This window comes from Varroa jacobsoni, unplaced genomic scaffold, assembly GCF_002532875.2.
Source record: "Varroa jacobsoni isolate VJ856 unplaced genomic scaffold, vjacob_1.0 scaffold_928, whole genome shotgun sequence".
NCBI lineage: Eukaryota > Metazoa > Arthropoda > Arachnida > Mesostigmata > Varroidae > Varroa > Varroa jacobsoni.
This window is the reverse complement of record NW_019213830.1, coordinates 329,403-355,484: the sequence shown is the minus strand read 5'-3', so window position 1 is coordinate 355,484 and position 26,082 is coordinate 329,403. Positions and strand designations below refer to the sequence as shown.

Sequence of the window (26,082 nt, the reverse complement as noted above, 5' to 3'; positions counted from 1 at the left end):
ATATTAACTGTATAATATAGAAAATATGCGGTAAAGGTAAACGCGACTTAGGCAACTAATACGAGATGACAGACCAACGTAAACTAAATTTACAAATTATTTATTGCAACTTTTTAATTTTATTTTTGTCTGATATACAGCTCTTTGGCGGGTTCTCAATTATATTTCGCATAGAGTTCAATAGCTATATAGGTCAAGACCTTGAACCTCACAAGACGAGACTCGCAGAGCTTTTTTCGTTGTCCGCTTATTCGTTAGAGCTCTTCTAATGCTGCCGCAAGCGTTACTCACTCGGGTGAATTTAGGCATGCGACTCAAGAATGTAGATTGCTGCCCCTTCGACCTCGTTTATTCTATGGGAATTATCAAATTAGAAAAAGAGGTGACGAGGTCAAGGCCACTTCGAGGACACCTTTCGATTCGTCGAGGGTGCGACGGGCCCCTTAGATACTCTAATAGGTAAACTCGACCCGGCTAGGACGAAGGGCGAGCTTCGCTGAGTGGATTCTTCGAGACACCGTCTTTGAATTCAAGCGAGCCAAGCTGTAATGGGAAGAAACGTTATGAGCTAGATGCATTTCTAGAAAAAAATGACGTGTCAGCGTTATAGACGACGATTGGTACTACACAAAATCCCGAGAAAAGGGAAAGCGGACCAGGAAACAGCGGCACTAATTGTAGGAATATCATACAGCCATACTAGCTTTGAAAGTTGCTATCGTTTGGCGCAATTAAAAGACGTACGAAATTAATAAAACTGGTTCTGGAGTGATATCTAGTACATGTGCTTTTTCCGAGAACGTCAGTCTGGTTTGTATAATTGAAACTAATTCTTTTAACTAGGTACTGGTTGTTTTAGGGTCATCTAAACGAAACCTGATAACCACATAGTGCCTTGGACCGCCTAGCTGACGACCTAATAAACACTTCATAATTTGTGACAGAAAGCAAAAAAAAACAAAAGTGAACTCAGGTATGCTTACTATACAAAAGCATTCATTGTCAGGCCACAGGATCTCCCTTTAAACCATTTCTATTTTAGTTTATGTCCATATATGCTTAGTATTAATTTAGGACGAGTATGCACCTAAAAACGCGTAGCTGACATAAGCGATTGAAGTATCCTGTTGACTTCAGCTCCCGACACACGTGGCCGAATTTGATGCCAAACAAAATGTCAAGTTTTGGAAACGATCCCAATTGGCTTCGAGTAAATGTATGTTCATAGAAGCTAAAACAAGCTAGGAACTGCTTTATCATAGCTCACATAGCCATACTCTTCCGTAATGTATGCACATGTGATATAAGATGAAGGCTGGCAATTTCTAAACGCGGAAATAAATACACACTGTATTTACTCTTAATATATGCACACGCTAACAATATCTCAGACGTACGAACATTATTCATTGTGATCGCAGCACAATACCTAAAGTTACCAAGCGATGTAATAGGTTGTATTGATTCGTTTATTATCAATGAAGTTCAACGACTTCATTATTTTGTCGGTTTCTGCATCTTCACCTGTTCCAACTGACACACACGTTATCATACTCGCTCATGCATCGTACAGTAACAATACATCGCTTACCATTACACTCGGTACTACATGACTTCGGTCGCAGTCTCCTTCTAGCGTACGTGCACAGTAATGTTCATACGCTTACAGCGCAAAGCCCCATCAGATCCAGGCATCTCGAACCAGACCTGGCACACATTGACAGACGCACACACGCACTCTTTTCAGCGGGATCACAACTGCGATTCATTAGACTGCATCGAGAAGTGTGCTCTTGACGAACGCTAGCAACTTCGACAACCACGAGACACGATTCGGCACCACTCGGCCATTTAATGCTTTTATATTCGCGCTATTTCTCTATATCTCACTCTCTCTCTCTCTCTCTCTCTCTCTCTGGCGCTGAGAGGGGTGTGCCGTTCCGGGGACGGGGAACCACCTCGCTATTCATTGCTCATTCAAGTCATTAACAACCCGACGGTAACGGCGGGAACGCTGATCGTGCTACAAGTGCAGATGTACATATCGATGTTACCGCTAGTTGAATACGTAATCGAGCGCAACAGGCGACTACGACGAGAGACCGTCGTACACGCATGCACGACGCTCGACCCCGTCCTAGCGCAGTAGTTTGCGACTTGAAATGGTGATGGCAGTAGCAACAGGAGCAGCAGCAAAAGCTACTGGAACATTATGTCCTACATGCACCTGCCTATCGTGTGGCTAATTAAAGGAAATCAACTTACTTATGGATCATATCACACTGTATACCGTGCACGGATGCAGATGTCAGCGACAGCTTCTGCTAGACAAGCTGGCTACTGCTATTACAGAGCGCGCTTAAAGAGGCGCGGAAATGGAGCCGGTCAATTTCGAATCATGAAAATAAGGAAAAGTGACGATCTAAGCGAACTGCTTTGCTTAACAAAAGCTATAATTAGGGTTAGATAGCAGTTGTTGAAGAATGTTGTAAGGCTTCATTATAACCCATCGTATTGTAGTTCGCTTTATTTTGTGCCTCACTAACCATCGACGGGCTAGATGCACCTTCAAATAGGTTCATATTGTACAGAAACCACAAATGCACAAAATCACAGTGCGTTAAGTCATCTCCGCCACTGCAATTATTGGAAGGAGTGTTTACATGTATCCTAGCTAGACCTTGCTTATCTCGCTTAGCTGCAATACTAAACAAAAACCTTCGTAAGAATTTTTTAAACCTGAAGGACATTTTCCAGGGACTCAATTTAACTGCGAGTCGTATAAAGAGTTCTCGAGAAACCAAACCGTTCCTGACCTGCATGAGGCAGGCGAGACAGCGCTGCCTTTAGAGAACAGAAGAGTCCTCACAAAGATTTATTGATATATATATATATATATATGGTAAGATGGAATATATAACTCTCCAGACCTGGAATCGACATTTTGTATTTTAGCTGACTGAAAATGCGACCGTTTGATTGACTGGCCGACTGTGTTTAATGAATCTTTTCAAGCTTGAGAAAGATAAAAAAAAATATATAAATGCATGCCTTGTAAATTTTATAATGTACCACTATAAGTACCGATGTAGGAATTGAAATTCAGCTTTAATTAGGTACTGTTACACTGCATGCTCCTAGATCGAATTTTCCGTAATTGAAGTTTCTATCTGACACTATTCAGTGCACCGTGCATCACCTTACTTGGATGTTACATCTAACTAGCTTGCCCCTATTGAGAAAGTACCCCGAACTTCATTTTATCCAATTCACTCGAGCAAAACCCGATTTTGAAAACATATATACGAACATACATAATTAGTTTATCCAGAGACATGCCTGCGCCTACGGGCCGTATCCCAAGGCAAAACGTAGGGCCGTCCCGCTGATCGAGACAGATCGCAGGCTAAATACGGAAAGGCGAGCAACGTCGGTAGAAGTAAACAGGAACGGGAAAAGGGTTGCAGTAACATTCTCTTTTGTTGTTGCAGCCGCTAACTGTCCATTGTTCACACGCCTGCCCATCTCCGCCGCTGGGGTTCCCTCGTCTTCGACGAATGGAGAAAGTGGGCAGTACTTTCTTGCTAGAGGTAGCTATCTACGCGGTCCATCTGAGTTATGCGCTGTTGTCTTCGATCAGCGAAGATTTGAGTGGCAGCGACGGTTTAGAGCGATACAATCGATAACCAATCAACGACGATATCATCACTAGGCAACATGAGGTTACTATTGGCGGAACACACGAGGTACACCAGTGTTAAGTCGATATAAATGTCTGGAAAGGAAGCTTCAATTCAGAAGAACGACAGCGGGTGAACATTGGCCACACGGTGCACGTGGTACCGTCGCTGTATAACAAGAACGGTTCGGTGTGGACAGATATCAAGCGTTCTACATAAACACCTTTTATACGATATGATACGGCCCGGTGCAGGGCTGCATTTAACAGCTATTTGTATTGAATATCAGAATATGCATTGTTCGATCGGATTATCGATGCCAGCTTTGTGCACTGTCGTACGAAGTATCAGCCACAGACGAGAAGTACAAAGAGAACGGGGCTCGGTGTCAATGATGGCGACCGGGGCCTTCGGGCGCGTACGGCGTTTACGATAGCACCAAGATAGGTAGTACGGTTGATACCAATCGTTAGCACTACTGAAGCATGACATCAACGTTGTCCTTTGATGTTTTGTCATCTTTGCCTTGTCTTTGGTAGCTCATTGTTATTATGATTATGTTATGTGGGGTGTTCCGCAAAAACCATATACTTCTCTACTATTCGACTCATATACGCGTGCGTGTATGTACTTCGCGGTCTGTGGTATTAATGCCGGTAACGACCATGATACATGTTATTAGTATTGCTACCATGTTATAGTGAGGTATAGTAGAGGCATCTAATAGGTGGTTGATCCAGAAAGGAACGTCACGCAACGAACCTTTCGATGAAATGTACCCTTAGCCATTTCTCACGTAGCGGCTGTCGATTAGACGGCTCGCGCCATAGTGTTACTAGTAAAACATAGCCATTGTTTTCGAAATCGAAACTAAATGATAATTGTCACATCATGAGTGACTGTAATATAGATAATAGATAGAGAGTTCTCTATAAATTGTAATCGTAACGTAAGAAGTACGGCGAATGTCGTAAGACTGGCCGAAACGGAAATAACTCAAGAACGTGGCTCGTTCTCGTCTAGTTTCGACATAGAGAGCACTATCGAACCCATAAGGGCGACTATTATTAGTTCGGAGTACTGAATCGAAACGAGGGGCCAATAGACAGTTTTCTTTTTTTCTAAAATTACCCTTTTATCCCATTCAGAGGTTGAGTTTTTTAAGATTAAATTGATTAATACGGTCTTCAGCTGTCTTCGAGGCGTCTGCCAGGGTAGCATGTAATAAACACAACACTTGATAAATTGAAACTAGGCGATTACGTCTGAATCAGTTCGGCCACAATAATCAATGAGGAAGGCAGACTTGCTCGTTAAATCTCCGTTTACAGAAACGAGCTCACTATCTTCTATAAAGTGTCTTCCGGGTGTTACTTAACGTAGAAATGCTTAAACGAAGCGAGATCACAACGTTTACACGACCGCCGATATGGCTACGTCTAATTCCAGTTGATGCTGTACTAACTCAAATATCGATTGCAGATATATGTATATAAATATAAATGACTGAACAAATCTCTTGGGCATTTCAGCGTTTTTTATGGGGCTCGAGGGGTGGGTGGGTGGGGCATGTATGGAAATAGTTTATCGAAACGTTTAGTCAATCGCTCATTATGCGAATGATGCATTCGTTAAACCAGTCATTATATATGGATCCTTATCTGCTATAGAGGGGGCCAGTTTCGCTTAGGGTAGCTTTGTTAGCTGTTGGCTCTATATATAGTTTTGCATATGAACCTATACTGAAAATTTATGTAGTGAAGCTTCTATATGAGTTGAGCAGAAGTTAGATTTTTTGCCAGTGCAGTAACTGGCATGACGGGGCAAAAAATTTATATTACTAGAAATCAGATAAAGCCAAGCTGCTAACTGACTGGATGCAGACGGCTCTAGTATTGACAATCTCGTTGCTGGACGTGCGTGCGATAGTGTGCCTACGAGACCGTGCTACGTACAGCTGTGAACGAAAAGGAATGCAGCCAGGCCATCATTCAGTGAAGCGATAAATGCGGTTTACGGTGCACCGAGTGGTTACGAATGATTTTTGTTTTTTTTTTTTTGAAAAACCTTACAACGTGCATTTTATACGTTATTTCAGTGTATTTTATTATGGATTTCTTATTAGCGGTCAACGGCACGAAGATATTTGTGATTTGCAACAATCGCGTTAGTATCTATACTGTCAAAGCTTATTATTCCGGCTATCTTGTTTGACGGTTGCGAAATGAAGCGGCCGGTGGTTTTATTTGCGCAATATACACAAATTCTGTAACATTGAAATTTATATTGAATTTAATAAATATACTAATTAAATGCACATTATAATTTGCTAAAGGTTTGCTAAAATGCAACTGGGCCGGCCCACTTTATCGAACGTACAACAGAATTAAGCTTAATCATACTGATATTCAATGGCAACCGCTTAAAGCATTCAAGGTAAACACACTTCTTAATTTACTTAATTAATCAAGTTTATAAGTACTTAATAACGTCCAACTTAAAACAGCTTTAACCACTATCACCGTTCGAAGTGCGATGCTAATTAATATAACAGTGCCCATTGATCTTGAAGCTAAGTTATACATCATTTTGCTATATTGTACTCACGTTTATGCTGTTATAGCATGCGGTACCAACCATACGCCACACTGAACAGCTATTGTGTGCCTTCGGCACGAAAGGACTAGAAGGTCTTTACAATATGCAGACACGCGCCTTTCGGCCATTAGTCACTTTCTTGCGACTAGCGACTTACTGGACTTAAGAACTGCCTTCGTCCACCTCTGTCCCGCCCTTTCAGCTAGGCAAACTTTATAAAAACGTCATTGTAGTAGCAACGGCTGTAGGTAAAAATGACCCCGATGTTTAGGATGCGCGTCCGGCCAGGGTGGATTACACTACAGCGGCTATTGCTAGCATTTCAGTGACCTAGCCCCGGCCAAGCATGTGTGAAGTAGGACCACTTTGTGCAATGGCAGCCCAATTCCTTGACTAGCGTTGTCACTGTGACTGTTGCTGCTTCTGCTAATGCTCGTGCCACGAGAACTGGCTGCCAAACGGGATCGTCACTAAAGTAAGGTCAACTTACTGAGATCGACGATCTACTACAGCGTATCAGGGTTGGCTGGCGTTCTGTCAACGCGCGTGTGTTTGACGGACGACATAGAAGCGATTCATACAACCAATGCGGTCAATATCTGCCGTTAGTGCAGCTGTTGCTATGGCCTGTAACCGTACGTAAAAAACGCGTGGCGGAGCCAATGTCGCGAGTTCAAGCAATGTCCGACAGTGACGGGTGTCGGAGAACAAGCGCTCCGTCATGAATCGGCTGCTGATCGCGTATAGCAGCACATCGGCCAAATGGACTCACACGCACATGCAATCAGGCAGACAGCGGCAAATGCTAACTCGCGCACGCTGAAGTGATCTTGGCTAAATGGTAATGATCGGAGTGATGGTGGTGGAGATTGATTGTACTGGTAACGGTGATGATGTGGAACGACTTCGAACCAAACGACCGCCATAGGCCACTGGTTGGAGAGAGGGGAACGCCAGTGAAGATCTCCGTCAACGTAGAAATGGATCGATGAAGCACAAATAAGGAGTGGCTACAATATATAACAGGCAACAGCACCAGGCAACAATAACAACAAGCGAGGACCAGCTCGAGCGATTCTATCGACAGCAGTAATAACGACGCAATAGCAAAAACAACAAAACAATAACAAGAAGCATAACATACACAGAATAAAACGGCAGAAATCACTATGGCTATCACAGGTGTTTTATAGCAGCATTCCCAGACGGACGAAACGACGATACTAACTAAGGTAAATCCAAGCAGGGATTTGTCATATCATTGTACTGCAGCAACAAAAAAAAACAAACAGCTTTTCGGTGATAGTTTACTGTGGTCGCCTATATGCGTGATACATGTGCGAAAAAGAAGATGGACAAGATATACAATGGCGTAAGACAGTATCATAGCGAATACAAGATGGACCACAGCAGTGGCACTATTGTAAATATTAGCTAGTAAGTACAAATTAAATGCGAGTTACAGATGACGCTACATTGGCAATATCACCATAGAAAAACCTGGTACAAACATTAAACTATTTACTCTAAATATCTACTGATACAGAGCGAATATAAAATATAGTAACTTTCTCGATAAGGCCATCAATAGCAAAGCGTCTCGGTGTGTGAGAATCCTACAATATCAAATTCAGCGGGCTCAGATTGTTAACCTTTCGACATATCAGATCAATATCTAACATGGTCAACGGTTATTACCCAACCCAGGTTACGTTTTGGAGTACATTGTGTATATACAGGCTGCTCGAGGCTATTTAACGGGTTCTATTAATAACTTTTCAACTATAACAAACAAAATCTGATAAACATTTACAAAGCGTTTAAGGGTACGAGACGCGTCATCAAAGGTTAAGACATTCCCAACAACCTTGGCAGCCTCAGACAACCTAATATTTATTACACAAGTAAGCCTACGTCGTGGGTCTACACCACATACAGATCGATTACCGTAGATTTTCATCTCTCATCATAGACTATTGAGCAGACAATTGAAACTACGATGATGCAACTGTAACACGGACATTCATATAAATGCCCCCGTATTCAGATTCCTTCATTTCCACATGTTGCTAGAAAAATCTGCATTTAATAATAATAATAATAATAAAAGTTTCAGTTATAAACTCAGTGGCTTAATAAGATTCTTGTTGCTGTTGCGAAGCAGCAGAGTACACAAGCTGGGCTGAATCCCATACTATAATAGACGATTCTAGTTATCGTCGTACAATTAAGGTATCAAGCGTCCGCATATCTGTTTATGGAACCGTTAGCTGGTCAAAAAACGACGGAGTACCGATTGAGATTTTTAACTTCAAATTCTTAGTTAAGTAACTCAGAATAATTAATTTTTGCCACCGCTTCAACATAAACTTGTTGTTCACTACATTTTACGAAGGCCTCTTTGACGCCTTGAACGTTGGTGCGTCGCCGGCAGTTCAATCGGGCAGAATTTACACCCGGTGTTACGCACGTCTCTTTTCAAAATAGCGCGTATCGAAATCATTGACCTCTGTAAGACATCCCTATCTTCGTTTCGAACTTCTTTCGAAAAACAGTCTAGCACCTCTGTTATTAAAGGATCCGTAAACAGAATGTTACATATTTTACAATTAGCTGTCAGAGATCACCGAATATCTACAGATCCACCCCGAAGATGTATGTTCGTAAACGTCCCAAAACAAAATCTACTTATGCTGCGGACCAATTAATACTTTTTTTTTATCCTGTTTGCAATCGATACTTCGATTCTAACTTGAGTTGTTCGTTTTTTGCCTCTTGCGATAATTTATTAATTCTAAAAGGAGAACGAGATTCTCCGAGAGAGCTCTGTCACTCGACCGAATCGCCATCGACCTTCACTGACATTTCCTTTGAAGCTAAAAGTCAACGTTAGAGAACGTCGTCGACAAAGGTATTCGATCGGCGTATACTACACACTTCGTGTTCTGTCTACATACCTCACTAGGTCAGCGGCAAAACAGCAAAAATAGCGACAAAATCAATGATCGAAACACGTCATCGATTTGATGCAGCTTATGATGTCAACAATCCTCATTACTATGATTAGTACTCTGTTTTCGGCCATGTTTATACTGCATATCTTTTTAGTCTCTTTATTACTCTTTCTTCTTTAGTCTCTTTTTGTTACTCATTCGGGGTTCTCATTTTTGTGTTGAGATTATACTTGGCATCATAAACAACAACAGTATCAGTTATGGCTGTCATACAGACTTTTTCGTTTCTTGGGTCGTCATTTTCGTTCGCAGAATCATTACGCCAACGATCAAAGTCGGATCGCCGATCCGACATCCAGGTCGACGAAAGCCAAAAACTACTCCTGCCGGTCACGGTCGTCGTTTTGACGCCTGGGCGCCTTCCCCACTAGCAGACCGATAAAGGAGACGAAAAGGACGAAAAATAGAAACGGAGACATTTTAACTGCTCTTCGTTTTTTTTTTTCGTCCTTTCTGCATAGTTCCGCCACTATGATGCCGCAACTGTGGCGTTCGAATGCTCCAGGATAACCGATAGTGTGCGCTCACTCAATGGAATACTCGCTGCTTTTGGAAGTACAAGAAAGCCGGATAAATAGTGAAATGCAAGAAGATAGATCACTGCATCGTAGCAGACGACCAAGCAGACGAAATCGTAAGATATCGTTAATTAAAAGAGAAACGGTTACTGTGAAGGGAACCCGATTGGATGAAGCTGCAATTGGGCTCATCGAATGCATCACAAACATTGCACCGACACAGACGTGCGAATAGAAGCAAACATTAGCGTGCTTATTCGGACATCGTACGCATTTTGGCCGATTAGCTCAGTAAGGCCCGCTCTAGTTGAATTAGCTGCATCCGGCTTGATGGTGCCTGGCAATGATACTTGTCAGCAAGTATCATTGTCCTTGTAGCTTGTACACAAACCACCGAGTTACGAATAATAGGCCTCTAGAATTTAAAAACTTCCACAAGTTTAGGAACATTATGTATGGAAGTTTAGGACATATATGTTGCAGGAATTCATTGAGTGTCGGAATTCAAGTTTAGCATTAAATAAAAGTTTTAACACTAAATGCATTCCTCAATCTAATACTTGTTTAGCGCTGCTTGTTTTGTTGAATGGTAACGATAATCGCTTGAATGACGATCAGTCAATGGACAACGACATTTCAACATATACAATACAACGATATTTGAATGTATATGTGTGTACTTTTATGGATTCACAAAATTGAACTTTTCAGGTTCAACCTTCAGCTCTGGTGAGATGAACGGCTAGAATATAACGTACCGTCCTACAGATGACCGACAGACCTTAGCAAAAATTCATTAAATTCACTATCACACTTCATTGTATTTCCCAAAGTATCTTAAGATTCTTGGACGACCATATCACAGACTGTGTCTAACGTCTTAAAAAATAAGACTGCTTTTCTGCAAACTCTTGTGTTTCCACTGCTTTCGTGGTCCAGTGTTCATGCATATAACCCTCACCCAAATTTTAACCATTCTCACTTATACTCTCACAGATTTTACCCTATCATAATAGTTCTGCCGCGACAATTTCTGTAGCGTTCATTGTGCTTCTGTAAGTTATTCTGTAACCGATACAAAAGTAGTAAGACTACTCTAGCTTGTTCATAGATTCCCTTGACGGCGGTGGGACTCGGATATTGTCCAGCTGACACGGGCATGGTGTCCACGTATGGATAGAACGAGAGCTAGCCGAAGGAAGACGCGAGTTCCCGACTCCAACGTTTACCATTTAACCGTTAGCAGCAGTTCCTGCAGGCTGTGCATTAACCACACTCTGGATGTTTTTGCTTGATCCCTTCTTCCTTTCTATAACCGTTTCCAGTCGGATAGGTTCTCGTCAATATGGGGAATAGCGATGCACGCTGCATTATTTTCTTCCGTAACAGAACCTTCTCTAGTAGTAGCAGAGATTCTATTGGCATGCCACTCGACTAGTACTTGGCGCCGTGCTCAAGGGGCCGGAATAGTTCGAAGGCAATTTGCACTGCAAACTTTTTACGGTCGCGCTATCGATCGGCTTGTCCTTACCCTTTTCTCGCTTCTGTGCCGGCTCGTTGCTCCACCCAAGTTCTCCTTGATTGCTAAACATGATTACTTTTAAGTAGCAATTATCATTGTACTATTATTCTAAACATTTTCCATGCGCAAAGCACACGGCCAAAAGGCAGACATTCGACAAGTGCGCACAGAGACGCCATATTGACACATTCATCGATGGGTCTTCATTATACCGATCTGCTGGTCCATGCCACGGTTACGTTAAGGTCGTTTTCGTACGAGCTACCTTCCACAACGCGGTCTCCAAGCAATTCGCCCGCTAGATCTACTCAATATAATAGAAAAAGTTAGAAAATGACACAAATTCGTGCGAAACTTACTGCAGTTCAATCTCACGTTAGTGTAAACGAAAAATATAGTGAACAACAATTAAAATATTATAAATTTGCTGATAGCTCTGAAATTTATAGGTAATGTAAGTATGTTCCTGTTGACTAAACATCATTCCTCCGGAATCCTCCAAAACAGCGGAATGAGAAAGGCTGTTGTGTCTCAATAAAACACAATAACATTGCAATTTGAAGTAAAACCAATGGTCTTACGATTCTTCAAGCCAGAACTCCACTTTATTTTGAATTTCAGGTCGACGTTGTAATCATCCATTCAAAAGGTTCCCTGATGCGATTTGAATAAGCGGCCAGCATCCATTGATAACGTGTTCTGTTCCTGAATATAAAATGTGATAGAATCACTCAGTCATACTGATGGAACTAATGGCACATGGTGATTTTTTGTCTCCGTGTATACGGCGTCCTCCGTAGAAATTTCAAGTCTAGAAAAATATCTCAAGAAGCAAGTTTCTGATTGATGAAGGTCTCCTTCATTCAAAAAGAATGCTCGAGACAAAAATACAAAAAGAAAATGGATTCTAGCTCCATAATCATCCTCCATAACGCCGACGATGATAATGAGGCGACGCTAATAATATTATGTAATCATCGGAATCATTTATTTTCATAGATTGCCAAATTGTAAAGGGTGTTGATAAAAGGATACAACGACACCCAGTCACCAGGAACCCAATCTTGTCAGCGTACGCTTATGTTTTGACTCATAGAGTGTCAATGATTCATTTCGAGCAGAAGACGTGTCGTTAAATGGGGGAAATTCGGAGTAAGTTGGTTCAGCCTTACCTCTAGTAACTGAAGTATTATACTGGGTGAATCCGAGCCATTATCGTTGTCATCGTGGCCATGCTTCCGTGACAACCCAGCAGTGGCGTACAGCAACATAATAAAAGTCAATTTAATTCTAATTAATTTTTACTTAAGCAGTTCGAATCAATTAATGTGTGGCATCATGAAAAATTCGTCAGTAAAAAAATGATGACCGTTAACGGCCAATCGAAGGGTTGCCCGACTTGTAATTTAATACAGAGATTCCGTTCTTTATTATACGAAAAATTCTGGCGTACGCTGCAAGCTTAATTAATTGAAGCGAAAAGAGTGTACGGGGAAAAGTGTTTTTCATTACAAAATAAAGTTATATATATATAACTTTACAATTATAATTAGGTATATCACATGTTTTTTGAGGGTTAGTCGAAAAAGATTTTTTCGCTAAAACTTCAGGACTCTATCGACCCGTCAGGTCCGGTTTTTTTGTTACGACCTTTACACCATCTCCTTCCCTTTCCTTCGATCAATAACTCTCCGGTGGCTATCATCTGAGGTAGATACCATGTCAACACCATCAAATATTTGTTAAGTTTCTATATTTAGTGGGCCTTCATAAATCGCTTGCTTTATAAATGTGTACTATTCCTACAATAGATGGTAGGTAAGTGGTCTGTTATTTGACTCATATACCCAGCGCCTAGGATTCATGAGAGCAAATTATGAGATTCTGGAGATAATGGATAATCTCCAGAATCTCATATTTGTCCATCACGGTTATTATTATTGTCCGTCAGTGTCTATCTAGTACTTTGCAAGGAAACACACTCCTCGCTATGTGCATTCGCTGCCTAACAGTTCGTAAATCCGTTAGCTTTGTAGAGGCGTGCACCCGTGTACATTGACGCTTTTGAGGGCGGAAAGCGTATGCTCGACGCGAACTGCAGATTGGGGTTCAAAGACGTCAGGAACGACGTGTGGGACATCGCTATTATGCTATACGTAGTTCTGGCCAGACGCCGTTCTCCCCAGCCCAGAACTTCATCAAATTCAAAGGCCAGTAAGCGCCGTCACCTAACAGTATTTACGCATACATACCACACAGACAAACGCATGTTCATCTACTGATATGTTCCAATCCGCTCTGGTTTCGTTGCTCATTCGACGTTTTACAGCGCCGCTGCCCATCGCCTTCATAAAGCGCTGACGCTGCTGCTGCTGCTGCAGCGGGTATCGTTGCCGACGTCGGTGTCGTGGTGCCCCACATTCCGTATGCACCTGTGCTCTTCTGGCTTCGCCGTTATTTCGCCCTGAGGCTGCGCAGTTGATCGCTGGGGTCCTCGCCCTCGCACCGCTGACGTCACTTAACGTCGATTCCGTCCATTCTTTGGTAGTCGTGGCATCTCGGCAACGTAGACGATAATCGAAGCGATTGGTCGGCTGTTGGAACAGCTGAAGGTACCACTCAGACTCTTCAATCGAACATCGAGCTTCGGCCATCGGCCAGCAGACCTACCAAACAGTATCAATGATTTACTAAATGCCTATCAATGTCGTATGTTCCTGATCAGGGGGTCGCAAACTCGTCACTCGGAGAGAGTTACTCAAACTATGAGTGCACAGCACGCATGAGGAGAAAGCACATGGAACAGCATTAGTTCGACGTGGTAGTGAACGATAACGTCTACGTAGCAATAGTCAACAACAGGGTTGTTGCGAGCGGACGTCTGCGACAGGTCCCCTTAGTTGCTAACAGTTAATGGGCATTATAGCACGAGCTGAATGTATAGTATTTTTTTTTCAGGTAAGCATGAGCGCTCACCGAACAGAGTGGGCCGAATGAAATTATTTTAACCGCACATTTAGCAAAGAAAGTACATTCTCAGCGTTCAACATGCCAAAAATCCAAATGGCTGGCACCAACATTAGCTAGCTTTGGAGGAGGCCTTATATTTCGTTGCTATTCTTGGGGCATCGGAGAGAGGCCCCTAACTTCGATTTTGTCCATACACGTTACGCGGCAGTATTCTGGCTAGACGAACGGTCAGTGGATCGCGCCATGAACCCATCAACTCTTAAGTCGACAAGAACGCTGGTTACCGTCTCGGTACTCGGCAGGGTGGACCCAAGATATATAACTAGCTTGAGCAGGCGTATAGTATCAGCAAGCCGATTGTGTGGACCATACGGAGGCAATTTAGCAGCGACAGCCACACCCGAAGACATGCTTCGTACACGCATGTGACACAGATGTAACGAAGATTCGACAAGAAGATCCAGCTAATGCCGATGTGAGCGTTCGCCACTGCTTTCTGTTAGCACCAAAACACTTGTACGATACCGATCATCTGCAACCTACTTGTTTATAGCCAAATCATACAAAATCAACCATTATCACCGCAATTATTTTCATATTTACAGAGAAATCACACCCTATCAGTTGCTAGGTGGATCCTATACATTTCCTACAACGACGGAAGTGTAACTTATAGCCTTGTATAGTTTAATACGGATTAACATCAGAGGACGATGGTACAGCCACATTGCTCACTGGGGTGAGGGGTGGGGGGAGATGAGATCAATGATTTTTGACCCTCCGCGGCGAAATTTGAGCGACGAGACAGGTTAGGAGCAACTGGCAGCGTAGAAGAATAGTTACAGCAAGTGTTTGTCTCTAGAATAAAGACAGAGCAAGAATGTGCTTATTACTAGATTATAGATTGTGGTTTGTCTGCGGTTTGTAATTAGCCATGAACGATATCCCACTGCGACAGCGGTCTGATTCTGTTCCTTGTAGTTTTTCCTGTGCGTAGCATCGACTAGCTACTCCATTTAATTATATAAATACTGGCTTCACTGGGGGGGGGCGGGATCGTACTGCGTTCGAAATAATTGCATCAGCTGGCAAAACGCGTAGATCGCATATTTACAGACCAAGCGATGAACAACACACGTATTAACGAAACAGCCACACAGACGCACACACATTTTTTTTATATATATATATATATATACATACATATAGGCGTTAAATGCAATAATAAGATACACCGCCGTCAACTAAATAGTGCCCTGTCGACAAAAGAAAACTTAAATAACGGTTTCGGACGTTAATAAAAAACAATTAGTCGTTTTAGTCAAATTGAAGACAATTAGGTATGCTTCCACACACCTGTTTTATTCGGTACTCGATTATGGACATTGTGTATGTCGAGAATTTTGTCAACGTTCATAGCATTTAACTATTAGGCTATAAATAATCGTCATCGTTTTGTATGTATACTGTTGGAAAACAAGGAAACATAGGAAATCCGGCAAGTTCGTCTCCTACAGACACGTTGCTGTACCCATAAGGTGCTAAAAAAGCAAACACAGGCCCATCCACCGGATCGTGCGCGCCGTTTTTTTATCGAGGAGGTGATGAAAAACAAGTTTATGGCGACCAAGTGATGACATGACTAATAACAGATTCTACAAAGATTTGAGTAGGTTTTATCATCATTAGAAGACTTCGTGTCCATCGCTTCTGTCTACCACTAATGTTCGCTAGAATATCTACTGTACGGGATATTTTCGGTGTCGCGGTGATACATGATAATTACGGCTTACTTGCCCGGTTTGCCCGTCTACTATATCTGCCATCAGCGTCTTGATGCTGTTCCCCCATAGAGAGATTTGCTGAACACTCACACGTGTCGCCACTGCCGCCGCTGTGACGTAATGGTCAATCATTGACATCTGAGTTCAGCCGTTCGTCTTCATTGATAGGTCCCCCTATACGGAGACACACTGCGATTTAGCCATCGGCTGCTGTTTGGGTATTCGGCACTGCAGCGATAATAGCTTTCCCTGTGTAGCGGTCCTTTATTAAGGGATGACGGCCAGGGTAATTAGTAGTTGTTTGGACAAAAGTGGCAACATCTCTTTTTCTCGCTCACAGGCCTTTCACGCACAACTCGATAGCGTCCGTTACGGTATGACGACGACTATTGCAACGCAACGGAGATGCTTTCATGAAAACAACGTGCAAGAGTTCCCTTGCACGTTACGGTGCAGACTTTTTATGGGCTGCGGTTCCTTAAAGTTAGGTCTTTTGCATTGTGTTCGTATTGCCGATAACTACAGAATCTCACTGTTCATGCAGCATACTTCACCTAGGAGCTCATAACTGCCATTGTCATTTGGTATGTTCGGACAATGAATGAACAAAAAATTTAAATAAGCACAAAAATTACATTTAAATAAAGTACTAATTTCTGTTGCACTACGGTGCTGGTATATCTGGTATAAAGCGTTTCACTGACTACCTATAAAGCTATCCAGAGCTAGATAGAGGTTGCCGAGGGCCTGCTATCTACGGGGTATAGGCCGTTTGAGGACTAGTGATCTAATATGTTAGGGCGCCGTTTCTTTCTTTGGCTGATACGGAAATTCGTTAGCACATGCGTGGCATAAATGAACTGCTCGCGCTCTTCGTTTTACTCGTGATCTTATGATGGTATTGAAAATTTTTACATGTAAACAAGCAAAACAAAACACGCGCCTATGCAGTAATTATTAAACGTTTCATATTTAGTATTCGCTTGTATTACATTAAAGTGTTTCTTCGCAATGCAGCAGTGGCTATTTATCAACGGAAATCACACGACCACCAGGTTTCCCGAAATTTTCTAAAGACGCTAGTGATACGCGTTGCGTACACTTGGCGTGAAACAGGTCATCCGCAATGCAACCGAGACGCTGTGCACGTACATCTTTGCCCCAGACACACCATCGACTCGAAACTACAATGACCACGCACGAAGCATGACTCTTCTATTTACCACCGATAATGTATCACATGTTGAGCTATTTAGTGCATAAGCCGTGCACATACGTGCACCCATATACACATACATATATTATACCCTCAAGCGTTTAACTCGTCCATTCAATTACAATACAAATACAATGAGTAGTTCATTCATCGATGCATCGTTAGCCGTCAATCCGATAGCGACCTGTCGGCATTATTATGGGCCACTTCAACGATTCGACAACTATCGATAGGCAGATTGGAAGCGAGTGATGTCCTGATCCAGGACAGTGCGGACTGATAAGAGACTTAGTAGTAAGTAGTATTGGTATCTGCAGCCGATATTGTAATATGCATTGTTATAAATAATAGTAAGATTTGGACGGTTTTGCGATAAAATTAATACTTCATCTACGCTGTGTCTGTTGTTCAATGGTCGCTCGCAGCTGCAGCTATAAGAATCACCAATATGAGAGCCCTGGCAGGACCGACAGGGTCGTAGACTATATCAGTCTGAAATTTGCAGACGGATATTGGATCTTGTTGATATCTCTGTTCTTGATAGTGCTGCTATAGTTATCCACTTGTTATTATTGGTTTGAACGTATGCATTAGTGAGTCCGCGGCAACTCCTTCGCAGCGCCAGTGCCGATCTCTTTTAGATTGACGTTGCCATTACGGTTGTCTACGAAAACAACTGTTCGCTTTGTTTACGTAATACATTTTGGTTAAATTCTATTATTATTACAGTTGTTTCTGTCGATAATGGTACCGCCGACTAGTTTCTGTCTAGTCGGAGTTTACATATATAAAATTGTGACTAGACCTTGCTTCCCTATGCTTCTATCTGACAGAACATGTAAATGGTTCCTTGTCGCTTTGAAGCGAACTATAGGCATAAATGCTGGAAAAGGTGATTCTTAAAAAGCAGATTCTTCGAAAGCTTTATACCCTTTAGTCGAGAGGATACGACAATTTACTTAGATTACGACCAGTTTAAGTAGGCACCCATTTTAAAGGCACCCATAAACCTGCCTATTTTTCGTGTTTTGCGTGCGATACTCAGGTCGTTAGGCACTTCTTCAGGCGGCTGGTTCCCATCGCCAAGGGACATATGTATACATCCGGCTTCGAATCAGGGTCATTTGGCAAGTAAACATATTAACCACAGCGAAACTCCATAAACCTACCTGATTTTTTCCCTCCAGTTAATTTTTATTCGGCTAGATTGCACCAAATCATTGGATCCTAAATCATACATTTTTACAGATTTTCGTTTATTGGTATACGTTGGTACATTTCTCCGTTTCGGTGCAGACTGAAAATACATCATGTCAGCGTGCGAAGATTTTTATGCGGGTAATTAACAATCGACGTGGTGCCCAGACACGTGACAGCAATAGGCTTACGTGGGCATGACAATCCATGTTACAGTGTTTTGGCTATTGGCATTATATAGGCTGACAGGGGAACTCGCACGCATCTATTGGATGCAACATGCCTTTACGTAATTTACGGGAACAGCAGAAGAGCAAGCAACGTGGAGGGTGATTTCTTCCTCAGGCCCAATACTAAATATGCATATGCAATTAAATAGAAAACATAGATAAATAATGCGGATGTAACGAAATAGTTAATAACAATCAATTAATCACTGAGATATTCGAAAAGTGGCATACACGAATATCGACTTTAGTTAGTAAGTTGAAAGTGCTGCTCAAAGTTCATAATCAGCATAACTTTGATTTCCACTTGATTTCGCCAAAACGGCAGAACAGCAGGGCATTTGCAGGAAATTACTAGGTTGCAGAAGGTTTATTTTTCCTTATCTTATTAGCGACGATACCGGCTTATCAAAATCACACGTAAAACACAGTTATGAACAACGACGCGACGAAAATATTGTACTGTTATAACGTAAAAACGTCCGATTTAAACGGCCTCAAATTAATGAACGCTTCTTTTTTAGAAAAACGATTTAAAACGCTTCAGGAAAAGAAACAAGGGGAAGAGGTCTGATCTATCCAATGTTTTCGATTTAGGGATTAGAGGTTCTAACAAACCGAGACGGAATAAGGAAACTCAAACTGTTAACTAAAGAAGCTGACGAGAATTAAGACGGGGGTATATTGACAAGGCGTCTCATTAGGAACGGAACCAAATGTGGCCAATTTTCAAGCATAATTTGATACATTAACTATTAGAAAATGTACAAACAGAACGTACTGTCGTGTTTCGTACGTGGACATATAGTGTCATCGATGAAGACAACATAGAACGGTCAGCTTCAACAAATCAAACAAGCTTAGATATTGCTGTTTAAAAATAAAGAGCGCCGGACTGAAAGTGATTGAGCCACAGATAGAATCCTACGAACGGCAATAACTTTACGAGATAACATTTCGATTAATTAAAATCTGGTGAAATGGTAGCCCCTATCAATATGCTAGTTTTTTTTGTTGAATTCAAGACGCTCCTCATGGTATAGTAACAAGTTTCCCCAACTGTGCAGTAGTAATATGTGGGTCTGTGAAACGACGTAGGCTCGAAAGCGAGGATGGGCAAAATTTGCCTATCTATTTGTTGCCAGGGGGCCATCAACCGCTTGAAACAGTGCTTAGCTAGAATAGTAACCGATGTAACAATTCCAAACACGTCTTTCAGCGTAAATTAGAGAGATAGCGCCTCTCGTTTCGCAGATGTCAATTGTATTCGAAATTTCTAACGGGCTGTCTTGTACTGAAAAAAACATGATAACTAAGCCTAAGATAAAAGAGTCTTGCTCTCCTATCCACATCGGATTGGAACAGGAATTACAATGACCTACTGATCTCGCTGTAGCTTCGGAATGCTTTGATGTTGGCTATTATGGCCCACTTCACCATACGTACGTCGCCGATTGAACAAGTATTATGATGATACAGTTTAATTAGTTGGGCTACAACAGACACCTATAATTCTTGTCACGATCTGGACAACTAGGCACAAATAAAAAATACCCCCCGATGAAATTTTTCATACCAGTTACTCGTTACTAGGATAATTAATTAAATTGCCAATGTGTATATTCGACAGATTTCTATGATATGCACAAGCGCACAACAACCTCCTCCAACAGACCATTGTAGCAGCAATTAGATGTGACATACATACGCTACAAGGTTTCCAAGAGCGTCTAACTAGATGGCCATTGGTGCGTTGGAGTGCTTCACACATCTTCACCTGACCGCAGGAATATACATGTGTTCAATCAATAAATAGTCGAATCACGATCCTGCGCATAGACACGCACACAATGGGTGGCTTCGTCTCGATGGTGATCTCATTTCATTGGAACACTGAAGACGCAACGGCCGTTACAGACAGACCTGTAACTGCGATATATCCACGCCAAGCTCAAGTGCGCGCATAATCATTATTCAAGTGTGATTATCATGCGGCCGGTAGTGCGCAAAAGATCTGCGACCACCGCTGGCGCATAATTAAGTCGACGATATAGCAACGTTACTCCAGGTAAGCCTCACCGGAAGAAATTTACAGGCAATGACTAAGGGCATCTAGGCATACAAGTCCTAAACTAATGATTGTAAGCCGCCCTAGTATCGTATTGCTTATTTATTGAACTTTATCAGTTTTAGTGTTATTTAATTCCGTATGGACGAGAAAATTCTTTAGAATCTGTTTTCACCAACTGGCACCAGAACATTCAAGAAAAGTTCCATCGAAACGCCTTACTCTATCGATAACGAACACCATAAGGTAAATAGATCGCGGAGCAGGTCCAGCTGATGATCCGAATTCACTTCGACCTTTCGGACGGCTGGTACATCCCAGCGAGAAGCGAAGTAAATCCGCACCCGGTTTCAACATCCTACCTCCTTACGAAGTGCCTTCAAGTCTGCTAGACACACACGTTCCAGCCTAGTCTCTCTACTACTGAGATTCGTTTTTAATACTATAATACCTTTCTAAGTTCATATGTGATAGGTTCGAAGGTAGCGGGTTTGCCTACTAATCTTAGAAACACGTTGTCTAAGCTTCACATTGGTCATAGACAGCAGTGTCGCACGTAAGACTGGAAACACTTAATTTATGGGAGAGCAGAAGGCTTTTACTGTTTTTCGAATTTCTTCCTAAGCTAGTCCTTAGCTTTTTCGAAATTGTTAAATTCACCGTATAATGATATCGCTGGAAGGTGCTGATAGTCGTCGAGCCCCTAAATAAGCATCCTATGCCAATGTACCAGCACGGCTGATCGCTGTCAGAATAGCAACTTTTCAAAATAAACGAACATTTCATGTCCGACTAGTTACCTGGTTGTTTCGTGAAAGGAATGACACATCGTGTCACTCACTCATGTGTCACTCCTGTTCGTTCCGAGCTGCGGGAAAGCTGTTCTTCATTTTCGGATCAAGTGCTCCGTGATCGTGGACGCATCGCTGTTATGCCGCTATCTACAAATTTTTATTTTGCGGTTGCACTGGAGCCGTGTGATGCTTTCACTATCTTGTCAACGCACGTCTTCTTTCAATGCGGATCCAAACACTTCACTTATAACAGTTCTGTGATATTTCTTTAAAGAACTACACATGTCCCCTTCAATCTTTACGTCAAGTATTTACGGATTACCGCTTTGGACTTCCTTAGAGTTCAGCTAAATGCCATAAAGGAATAACGACTACACGATATACCCAGTTTCAAGAAGCCAATATATTTTTCAATTAGACATCGTTTTTTGTTAGAGTTAGTCTAGTGTTCAAAGCATAGTATGATAGTAACGGAAATTTCGATTTTTTTTAACATCTATGTCAGCTACGAGAAACGCAGCGATGTTACGTAAATATCATCGTGAAACGCGTCCTATCTAGATACTTCTAACAGAGTTCTATCTTCTCCCACTGAAATTGACCTTTTATTATGCGATGCTGTTTGCTTCTCTATTTTGTGATACAGTGGCATCCAGATTAACAGGGCTAAAGGAGCAGTGTTTTTTCTATTAAAAAAAAAAACAAACAAACTATTTTTACAAAATATCAAAACAGTGTATTCTAATCAGACTTAGTTCATGATTCCAGTTCTGTGGAAATAGGCTTCATTACAAATGCGCAAATCATGTCAGCGGATCAATCATATAAATTGTGCAGCTTTGTATATATACACATTATGTTATATACACATTAGTTTAAAGAACCTTCGAAATATTGGTGCCTGTTAGAACTTCACAGTTGAGTAACAGAGCATTCTAAATTTCTATTACGAATTACTTCTTCGCCCTTCTGGTTAGTAACGAAGCGGGAACATTACGTCTACGTATGGATAAAGCATCGATCATTAGCGAGACTGTCTCTGTTATCTATTTCAAGTAAACATAAAGCGACAGTGATCAACAATACTTAAGTTGGTAAAACAATTTTTTGCAAGAAGATCTTTGGAGATTCACATGAAATACATATACTCATCCCTGTCAGTTTACGTGGGACGATTGACTAAAGTTAATGAAAATGTAAAAACGGATCGATACACACGTTGAAAAAATATACTAGGTCGAAAATATGAACCAATTTTACACCGGATGGATTGGCTTTTTGCTCTCTGAAATGGTCTTTGTTGGGTTTCCGGTTCAACCCCATTAAACATGACGATCAATATCTGAACTATTTAAACGCAGCAAGCTTTCTCGATCAATTAGCTGAACTTCATCTTTTTTTATCATTACAGTAACAAGCTATAGCAACAAAGATCAGCAGTTTAAACTCAGCGGGGTAACTTACTTATAAGTTCTATTATCATAAGGTTATTATCAGTCAGGTGGTGTTTGTTATTCGCGTCCATAGTCTCGTCTTGTTAGCGGCGCTTTTGACGTAACCCGTCCAGGTCGAGACGTATTCGAGCTTCCTAGTCTTAAGTGTTGCAAAGAGCAAAAGTAAATAGCCCTTTGTATTGCCAAAGTACCCTAATAAAATTAACAATCACTAATGGGGAATTTCTACTTTAGTCAGCAAGCTGATTAGTTTAGAATAAGTGAAGTTAAGTGGTGAAAATTAGCGCAGGCAGTTGCTAGTTCAAAGTCTAATTAATGACACATGAACTACTGCGCCGTCCACCTCCGACTGACGTAGTCTGTCTTCCTCCTCCACGGAAACACTGCAACGTACAGTGTCCCAAAATTGTACATTTGATTCGCATTCGTATTTCTTATGAAGATTCCCCAGAAGTTCCATTTTAAGGCTGCGGTTTACCGTATCAGCAGTAGGTTGAAATATCGCTTCACTTTTCTCGGCGAAGCCTTCCTACCAGAGCCTTCATTTTCAAAGAAGCCACTGCGCAAATTCGCATCCAGAGGCTTGGGGAAACTAACAATTTTGGTGCTGCCAGAGCTGTTCATTAAGCTTACATGCAGCGAAAACGAGGTTAATCGGAGCCATGAAGGTTAAACTCCCTGCCGCAGAACAGTAAAATAGGTGTTCTCACTTGAGCCTCAGATTCGAGCAGATTTTTTGCGTGAGAGGGTCGGTTATTCGGTTCGCATAGAAGTTATGGGCGGGAATCGAGACGGCCTTGATCTATCAGTTACCACAGAATGAGGCCGTTGGATTAATTACCATGCCACCGTGGTAAGCATTTTAGTTTTTTCGTATGCCGACAGCGGCGCTACAGTGCTAGGGTACGCCAGCATCCTAGCGGGACAAATCAAATGAAATAAAATAAGTACATCTTCTATCAGTGGCGTTCGAGACTCTGGGAGGACTAGGGCCTATAACGACAAAATTCCTGCAAGCAATTTAAGGCTGGGGATCCAAGATCAGAACTGTTCATACCCCAGTAGTTGTCGATGAATGTATGGCGAAACAACACGATGCTGTTATTGGCATGATGCTTTTTTCAGACTGGGGCGCATTTTCTGCCAAGGAGGAGGGGTTGATTGTCATTCATTCATTCATTCACATTGACACCCTATAACTGTGATATTTCATAGCACTTAGGTATTACTTGAAACAATATTGTATATAGTTGCATAATACACGTAGCACATGTATAATTTCTTTGCTGTCAGATTTCGGGTCCGAAAAAGGTTCTGCCCTTCAAACAGTAACGCATCATAAGAGCACAAAAAAAAAGTCTAGCTCGTCGCTAGCTAACTATTGTGTTCATCTATTTGCCTGGTTGAAGGCTGTTGGGTCGAAGGACTTTATGAAGCGCTTGTGACACAGAAGACACGTATTTTCGCCGGTAGGTAGATTGCGATCGGTAGACTATTGATTGTTTGACGTGAATATTATTACAACTTGTTGTTATTGACTCGTATTTGTTCTTATCTGTCCGATGTGTACTTAAGCGTTCGTTTCAGTTCTTTAATAGTACACTGAAAAATGCAACTTATTAGACGTCAGCCAGTATGTCGACGGCTTTCGTTCTAGATATTATGATCATATAAACTAACAATATACTATTAGAGTATATTTATCTATCCTCAAAAATAAATGCTGCTTCTGGTGATGCTAGTTCTGCTTCTTGTTTGGCAAATAGTCGAAGTAATGCACGAAACAATTATTCCTAGTTTAATATTATTACCATAACTATTACCGATCATAATCAAGTGAAGGATTGCTAGTCTACATGTCCTCGTGGCAACGTTACTTTTAAAACCAAATACTTGGAAATGTATCTGTTGTTTGTATATATATATATATATATATACATTGTTCTGATCATTCAGTTAAAGTAATTACATACCGTTTTCAAAAGGTGAGCTTTCTTTCGATTTATCAAGCGTCTCCTAAACTGTAGAAAAGGAAAAACAGGTAGATTATTTTTCATTTACGTCGCAGCTTCTTGATGTCTTCAAGTTTTCAAAAGCATGTTAGGCAAACTGCTTACTCAAAAGTTAACATATCGAATTACATTACGGAGGTACTCTACAGGCAACCAGAATTGCGTACTTCGCGTTAGTTACTGCTAACTGGTTTGCTTTGAAATAAAAATTAACTTAGTGACGCGAATATAGTTCCAGTTTAAACAAGCAAGGCCACATATGACTGACATGAACAAACTCTCTGACCAACACGATACGTTTTCAAGCGTCAAGTACATTTACATTTATGACAAAACTTATGCCAACACTGATAATTACTTGAAAATCTTAATAGTTTCTAATCTATGCAATAAAAATGCATGTCAACTAATGGCACTTTGAGTTTACGAAGCAACCGCCCAGGTTCGATTTTGTGCCGAAACTCTAAGAAAATGTAACTTCGTTTTTTACACTATGTTTAGCCACTGTTGCCTTTTATAAGAAACTGTTTCTTTGTAAGGACCGAAATAATTCAATATATCGATCTACGGAGTCGTGCGAAGCATTTTGAACGAGAACGTATGAAGACAACGAACGCGCTTCAGTGTAATTGTAAAAAATTTCTTTTTCTAAATATCTGAAAACGAACACGATCTTTTACTTAGACTTAGTCTGTTGCAGAAGCGTAGCTCAGAAGGGTCTAAAGGGAACTCTCTTGTCTTTTGAGCCAATGTTGCTTCAAAATGTGTTACAACTTATTCTAGTGGAATAAGAAAAGTAATAATCACCCGTAGATTATTTAAGGACACCTCGCATTTAGATTTACCAGGAAAAGCTTCAGAAAGACACGCTTCTCGAAATAAATGGTATAGCAAAAATCAAGGATTATAAAAAAAATCCATATGCCATTCCGGTTTTAACCTAGGTGGCCAGATAACATCATTACTGACAGATATTGACGAGAATACTGCCTATCCACACAATTATATGCTTTATTACATACTAATAA

The 26,082-nt window shown here is 41.3% G+C and overlaps 1 protein-coding gene and 1 long non-coding RNA gene across 7 annotated transcripts; one reads left to right on the top strand and one right to left on the bottom strand.

Moving 5' to 3' along the window:
* Window positions 1-79: 79 nt before the first annotated feature.
* On the bottom strand, window positions 80-24,920 carry LOC111265061 (uncharacterized). 6 transcript variants are annotated; one of them, XR_015312906.1, is made up of 5 exons: window positions 21,595-24,920; window positions 13,585-13,998; window positions 12,505-12,567; window positions 11,914-12,037; window positions 10,668-11,636 (listed from the first exon to the last, which is right to left on the bottom strand). XR_015312906.1 is itself a non-coding variant. In XM_022841406.2 (4 exons), exons 2-4 carry the CDS (start codon window positions 13,984-13,986, stop codon window positions 475-477), a joined length of 534 nt encoding a protein of 177 aa, XP_022697141.1. In that variant the 5' UTR covers window positions 13,987-13,998; window positions 21,595-24,920; the 3' UTR covers window positions 80-474. The 6 variants fall into 6 exon arrangements, 2 of the variants coding, with proteins under 2 accessions (XP_022697141.1, XP_086826456.1); XM_022841406.2 differs by lacking the exons at window positions 10,668-11,636; window positions 11,914-12,037 and adding an exon at window positions 80-543; XR_002683249.2 differs by lacking the exon at window positions 13,585-13,998.
* On the top strand, window positions 9,080-10,318 carry LOC147752865 (uncharacterized; the record flags this gene model as incomplete). Its single annotated transcript, XR_015312911.1, is given in 2 exon segments — window positions 9,080-9,189; window positions 9,545-10,318. It is a non-coding gene; the product is annotated as an uncharacterized LOC147752865 (long non-coding RNA).
* Window positions 24,921-26,082: the final 1,162 nt, after the last annotated feature.

Excerpts from the sequence above, each read along its gene's own strand:
- LOC111265061 (XM_022841406.2), bottom strand. The coding sequence starts at position 13,986 with ATGGCCGAAGCTCGATGTTCGATTGAAGAGTCTGAGTGGTACCTTCAG. Across the intron at positions 12,568-13,584 it reads AACATGCGTTTGTCTGTGTG|CATGGCCACGATGACAACGA; the intron begins GTATGTATGCGT and ends TTGTCACGGAAG. Across the intron at positions 544-12,504 it reads TAATACTTCAGTTACTAGAG|CTTGGCTCGCTTGAATTCAA; the intron begins GTAAGGCTGAAC and ends TTCCCATTACAG.